The following is a 7,203-nucleotide window of genomic DNA, read 5'->3' as shown; positions in this document are numbered from 1 at the left end:
CCATTCCCTATCTCCAACCTCTTCCATATTCTGTCCATTCCGTTCCTCCATGGCTTATACCTCACCTCCGTATTTGCTCCTCTGTTTTCCGTGAACCACCAAAATCAGATATCCCCCATTTCCTTGACCATGTGTATTAAATGTTTACATTGTTGTAACTTCCAGTGCTGGTTTCGCAGTAACCTTCCCAACTCACACTTTCAAATACCCCCTCCCTCCTGAATCCAGTGTTTTTAGTACTGTAGGCACACCTTTTGCCTTAAGACATACTCATTTCACTAGTTTTACTGACTCCCCTAACTCATCTCTCACAAGGTCTATGCACTCGACTAATCCCCATGTCTAAGATTTAGAACTGGTTGTTTTACCTGTCCATGTGCCATATATTATCAGATTTTGCTGGGTGCCCAGCAATCTTTCTGGCCAAGTCTTCGCACTAATAAATTACATGCTGTAAAACTATCAATCTCCTGGGCAAGTCCATTTCAGTGGAACAGACATTGGGAGACAGCTGTCACTCACCCGTCTAACACATTCCAATCTGATGTCATGGTCTGATCTGCCTCTTATGTTCCCTTTTGTAATTTTCCTCTTTCAGTTCCACACATTCCGTTGTCCTGTCTACACTTTGTTGCAGCCTGTATCTCTGCTTTCCCCCAGCTGTCCTCCCTTCACCGACCTCCCAACCTAACAGAGATCCTTACAGTATCCCACACTTTCTGCTTTGACAACCTGTTCTCCTTCCTCAGACACATGCATATCCTTCACTTGATCTAGTCCCCCTTACCTAATCCTACCTTAACCCATTCACTCATCTTTAACCTTTTCAATATTACTCTAGATTGTATAGCAACTAATTACTACCTCAACCGCCCTTCAACTACCCTGTACTATACCTTCCTATAGTGCTACATGACCTTATATGTCTAGCGCATTTATTTTGCTTTTAATCATTAACCATTCTGCTCATCTGCAGATTTTTTATCAAATGTTTTTGAGTGGGTATGGCGTTCAACAAGGGTATGCCTTAAATACTTTAATAGGGTGTGCAGACCTGATTTTCGTGTCTTAGGGTGCGTTCCCACCAAGCCATTCAATTCAATTCAAGTTACTTGATTCAATTCATTTTGACTCAACATCGTTCCAACCACCACAATCAGCGTACTTCTCATTCATGAGTCATCTAGTAGGAAATTAGCCTTCGAGTGAGAAGGACGTGTCTAACGTTGCAGAAATAGTAGTGTTGCTATGGCTAAAAAGGCGTAGAAGGAGGCGGAGGAAACAAATGTGGGTGCATCCCATAAATTGTAGGAGAGCAGAATTTGGAACATTCGCCCATTTGTTCCCAGATTTGGTCAACAATCCAGAGAAGTTTTATGACTTCTTTAGGATTAATAATGAGCAATTTAAGATAGATATTTAATTTAAGATAAAATTTAAGATAATTTAAGATAAAAAAATAGTACAAAATATAAATATTAGGAAATATACTTGGAGCTACATGCTAAATTATTGCCATATTTGTAATATTGCAGTCGGATGATTGTCATTCAATGCTGAAAAAATGGAACCAAACTGAATGTGAATGGCCAGGAATTGAATTGACCTGAATGGCGCGGTGGGAACGCTTACTTAGGAATTAACGTGACGCATCATGGTCAGTCATGAATGGCAATGAATTCAATTGAATTGAATGGCTTAGTGGGAACGCACCCTTAAGGCAGGCAAGTTCGGTGGTCATGAATAGAGGAGACATTATGGGCGGATGAACTACTGGGTAAACAAGTAGTTTCCTCGTTTTCTCGCCTGTGACGTCACCTTTACTGTTGCCCGTCGATCATGCCCGCCTAGTGTGGACACGCCATGTTATACTCCGTGGGAGCCTTGAAAAATGAGATAATTTGTTGTAACAAAGATTATGCCGTAAAATTGGATTTCTTCAATGTCTCGATGAATTTCAACACAGGCATCTGTTGCATAATATTTTGTATATTTCTTGTCGTTGAAGTTATTTTAGGGAAAATTAGGTCATCGTTAAAAATATTTAAATGTAACCCAACCAGTTTCACGTTAATTGTAGTTTATCCTTTTCTTATAGAGCAACTTAGTGTAGTTTATAAATTTTCATATAATAACTAAAAAAATCATTCATGTATTAATGGAGTATGAAGTCATGTTTACAGTGTCGCCAGGATGCGACCTGTTTAAAATGTACCCAAGTAAAGGTTTATCTTCGGCAGAATAAATAAATTTGCTGACCAAAGGAGCATGGGGAAAGAAGTCACCACCCCCTCTCTCTTTCCCTTCGCTTTCTTTTCATTGTCTCTGCACTTACGCTTGTTCTTGCATAGATTGCGTTCATGGTCCTTCGCTGTGGAGTATATTTGACATCGGTATCAACTTCACTGTGCAGTACTTCGTAATATTTCTTGCTTTACAGTCGACTTTTGTAGCCGGACAGTTACAAAACGATTTTTTTTACCCCCCCCCCCCACAATCCCTTGCTCCTTGTTATCGTGGGGGGGGAGTGGGAGGGCTAGGAGACGTGGACTGAGGCCCAAGGTAGGGGATCAGTCCTACCTTGGACCTCAGCCCTCGCCTCTACTAATTTTGCGTTGTTTTTTCTTCTCCCCCATTCCTGTTCCTTTTCTTTTGTCCACTTATCCTAATCGTTAACTAATTTTTACCTTTTTTCACCGCAATACATTATCATAACGTTATATGACGTTTGATTTCTGGCACATTTAGTTTTCACCATTAACCCCTCTGGAAATCCACACACACCGCCTTACTGAACCAAGGAAGTTCCTTACCCCCACCCTATTGCTAGATGTTGAATAAGCTACTAATGACCTTAGATGTTGATGCAGAAATAAAATCAATATTTTTTAATTTAGCTTTGAAAAATGTTTAAGATAAACTACAAATTTGTGAAGTGATGGTATAAATTTTGCATTTACTTTTCTCAAAATGAATCCCCATTTTCAAAGACATTCGTGCGCTTCTTTGACATGACAAGTGCTATAAGGACTCCCAAAGAATACAGCCAAACCGCTTCGAATTTTATTGACGTAACATATATTATATACAGAAAGAACAGTTAGACACCAGCAAATCTCCCTTGCTACATAGCCACAAATATAATATCAAATTCATATGAATAAATACGGAATATATTCTTCATGATCTTTGACAAAGAAAAGACATGAAGCAGTTACAGAATCTTTGGCAATGAGTCTAACATATACACAAATATTTGCACAAATGAAAACAAATTATTTTTTTATGATACCAAGAAAAATTATAATATATAAGGTAACTATATATTTTTTTTTATTCATTACTGTTATTGCTCCTTGTAGTAAAGTGTTAATCATTATCACAAGCGATAGCCATACTGCTGAGAAGTTTGCATTATTATTATTATCAATAACAAAGCCATAATGAAAATTGCAATCACATCAAATACATCCCATAAGAACTTGAAAATTAACACGAGAGTCTTGACAAATAAATTAATTTATATCAACAAAAAGGTGACAAATACCAAATTTAGCTGCCTTTTCAATGTCCTCTCAAGATCTACTCTCAAAGGGGAAAATATTCCTTCATATTCTCAAATTAGTCTTAACTCTTAATCCATCTCTGACACTGGGCTGCTGGTGTCAAAACAATGCTCCGAACTCCTTATTTCTTCTACTTTATAATCACTCGACATAAATTTCACGGCAGCTTGGGCCGTGTCTGTCTGTTATCAACTGCACCTCTAACAGCCAACAAACTGACTGGACTGGATTCACAATTTACATAATCTCTTTTTGGAACAAGATTGTTGTCTGATACACTTCTTTCCACAAAATTTACCATACATTTCAAATACACACTGGAAAAGGTACAGTTTGGGCATGATACTTACTTTCAAATTCTTTTACAACACTAGTACATTGTGATTTTTTCTTACTTTCTCACAGAACCATTATTTAGGATAAATTTGCTTTTTCAAACACATTACTATATACATCTCATTTACTTACAACATTTATGCACTATTATCAACAAAGGCACCTAAAGCGTCTATTATCTGTGCCACAGTCCACCGAAACTCATCCAGACCTGGTATAATAACACAGAAATTTTATATCAAATAATATATTCTGTCTCTATATAATCTAAACTGTATCCTGAACAACAGGTGTAACTTGTGCTGTAAGTGGTACAGGTAATAGCTTTACATACAAGCAAACTGCAGATCAAGTGTAATGAATAAGTTACCATACTTTCACTTGTAATTGTATTGATAAACATAATTCATTCTTCTTTTATAGCCACATATTTACTGACTAAGCACAATGCGAAATTATTCTAGATAGAAGTCAACTAATGCAGCAATGTGTAGTGTATAGTCTACACATTTTATTGTATATCTTTATTATTCTTTTTCTCATGGACATACATGTTTATACACAGTAATAAGAGGAAGCTTTGCAAATGATAAATTTATCACTGCAAGCACTATCTAGCAATGCCAACATGCTCCAAACTTGACATGCTCATATAGATAATTAATCTTAAAATTCTAGACAACTTCAAACAGTAACTGCTGATCGAAAATGCAGAGAGTGGTAGTTTTAAAATACCTTCATTACCAAAGATACTACAATCTATTTCGTTTTTGTTTGTTTGTTTTTTTGTACCTGAATTGAAAATATACTTTTCACTGTTGGTTTTGCATAATATTAATTTCATCTATTTGTTGCTTATCATGTTCTTATTAATGTACAATATGAATATGAAGCCACTAATAATACTATGTTGGTCTCCCATTTAAACTTTTTCAGGAAGTGTGTATATATATATATATATTTAAAGAAAAAACGTGCTCAGATAACTAGAAATTTGAGTAAACGTTATAAAAATTTTGATGGTGCTTGATCCCATTCGGTAAACCACTAAGATGAAAACTACAATAATTTCCCCAAAAAATGAACCAAGATGCAATTCGACAAAGACGGCCGCGCTGAAATGAAAATGGCTCTCCACTTTCTTCACTTCAGCATATACTGTACACTTCCACACAACATTTACCCTTCAAGAGAACTATTTATACCTAGTTATACTTGAAGCCAGTTATCATAAGCTGGCACAGTAACCATTGAATATCAAGAACCGCATTAACTAGCATTGAAGTTCATTACAATTCCATCTAACGAAGTAATAAACCTCCATAGCAAGTAATGGACTCTATTCATCACAACAAATCAACATTGTTTTTTTTTATATACAAGGGTATTATCTATCAAAATAATACATAACTCTGGAAGCCAGTTGTGATTAAAGGCCATAGAATTCATTGAGATACATTCAATATGCTCAAGGACACAAGTTTATATATATAATATTCAGGTTAGCATTTGATTGACTCTAAGGATCATTTGTGATGTTAGCAGCAGTCATTTTCTATAAAAATACCAAGCAGCCATTGTAGTTTTCTCCTCGATGTTCTTGCTTTCCTTGTATTTAATATTAGCGTGAACAACCAAATCTGATAACGTTTGAATATTTCTTTTGGAAATTTTTGCCGACTGATTTTAATGCATTCGGTGTGGATACCTCACATTTGCATACAAATTGCAGTTTTAAAAATCAAAAGATCATAAATTCTTCCACAATCTGATTCTACTAAGATTTTATCTATTATTCAAACCAAGTTTTGTCCCTGTAACTGACGAAAGAAATAGACAAGGAGTGAATTATCTTACAGACAGCCTTGTTTCATATGGAATTAATGCTTGAAATCAAATGAGTTTCTAAACCCCGTTCTCTCCTTACATGCAAGAAGGACATCGAAAGGGAAAAATCAAATGGTAAATAAATTTAGCCAATGCATTTAGGATTAATTCATAAACTTGTTATGTCAACCTTTTGAAAATACAAATGAAATAGTCCACATTTATATGGTATGTATAAAAGTAAAAATAAAAAGAAAATGAACTCTCTCATCACTTTTAGAAAGGGGAAAAAAAGACCGAAAGTGAAAACTTCCGACTGACAGTTCAATATAAGTACTGTGCTCATGAAAAATGAATCCCCTAGCATTCATAGTAAGAGGAACAATAAAACCTAATATGTAGTACGGGTATAAATACTGTATTCACAACAACCTGGACCCATACCCAGCAGTATGGTTTGAACCTTTAGCCACCAAGCCAAGGATCACACACAATAATTATAACCCAATACGCCATATATATCAATACACCCTATTAGGTCTTTGCTCATACTATAAAGTAGGTTATACATAGAGATACTGTACATGATATAGGCTTTAAGTACCAGGTTTATGCTTAGTGGCAAATCTGAAGCCATAGCTCTCATTATTCATTTACAGTTGAGACTGGCACAACTAGTAATAAAATTCATATGCTAAACCAAAGATCTGGACACCAACACAATAGCAAAAAATTTCATCATAGCTTACATACTTCCAGCACTCTCTGTTGCACAGTGACACATCAAGGAGGAATGTTATCTGGCAAATGGAAGGTTATATTCCAAAGAAAAGAATGCAGTCCCATTCAGAAAAAAAAATAACCATGATCCTCTACCTGAACTCCTGTACAGTAACTAGAGATTACCAATGTGAATTTCCTACAACTGTTTCCTGGAACCAAATTTCCTCTACTTTTTATAGGTAATCATTCACTTATCCTTTACTCAAAAATCAAAGTATCCCATCACTAATTATCTGCACAATCTAATTATTTTTGTGTGAATTTGTATCTCTGTATTTCATCCCCCATCTCAACTTCACTTGTATGCTTGTGCATGAGCACCAACTGGTATATAGTTACCCTTTGGATGATAAACAAAGTGTCCCTTTTTAATGCGTCTCCACATTTCTTGAAGCAAAAGTGACTTTTCTTTCTGGAGCTTTACCAGTATAGAACTGTTTTCTGTTGCTCGACGTGACAAATATGGAAGTACTTCGTTCACAGGACCATATGGAACATATTTATACACAGAATATCCAGCCTGACCTGTGAAAGGAAATAGTCGCCTGTAAGTATACAGTTCAATTTAACCTAAATTAATATGATTATCATATTCAATCCTTCAGTGTAATGGAACCGAGATTATTCAAACAGACAAACTCACCCAAATTAATGATTGAAAAAGTGAATTGAAATTGTAATATATTTCTAA

At 35.6% G+C, this 7,203-nt stretch overlaps 1 protein-coding gene across 4 annotated transcripts in view; it reads right to left on the bottom strand.

Moving 5' to 3' along the window:
- Positions 1-3,050: 3,050 nt before the first annotated feature.
- Positions 3,051-7,203, bottom strand: part of LOC119568151 (proline dehydrogenase 1, mitochondrial-like) — a 55,557-nt gene continuing 51,404 nt past the window's right edge. For all 4 annotated transcript variants that reach the window (XM_037916558.1, XM_037916567.1, XM_037916574.1 and 1 more), the window contains one exon: positions 3,051-7,037. In XM_037916558.1, the coding sequence (XP_037772486.1) occupies positions 6,808-7,037 (230 nt within the window). In that variant the 3' untranslated portion in view covers positions 3,051-6,807. The remainder of the gene's footprint in view (positions 7,038-7,203) is intronic.

The sequence above is a fragment of the Penaeus monodon genome, chromosome 4 (assembly GCF_015228065.2).
Source record: "Penaeus monodon isolate SGIC_2016 chromosome 4, NSTDA_Pmon_1, whole genome shotgun sequence".
Taxonomy (NCBI): Eukaryota; Metazoa; Arthropoda; class Malacostraca; order Decapoda; family Penaeidae; genus Penaeus; species Penaeus monodon.
Note: the sequence above shows the minus strand (reverse complement) of the source record. Positions and strands in the feature narration are given on the sequence as shown.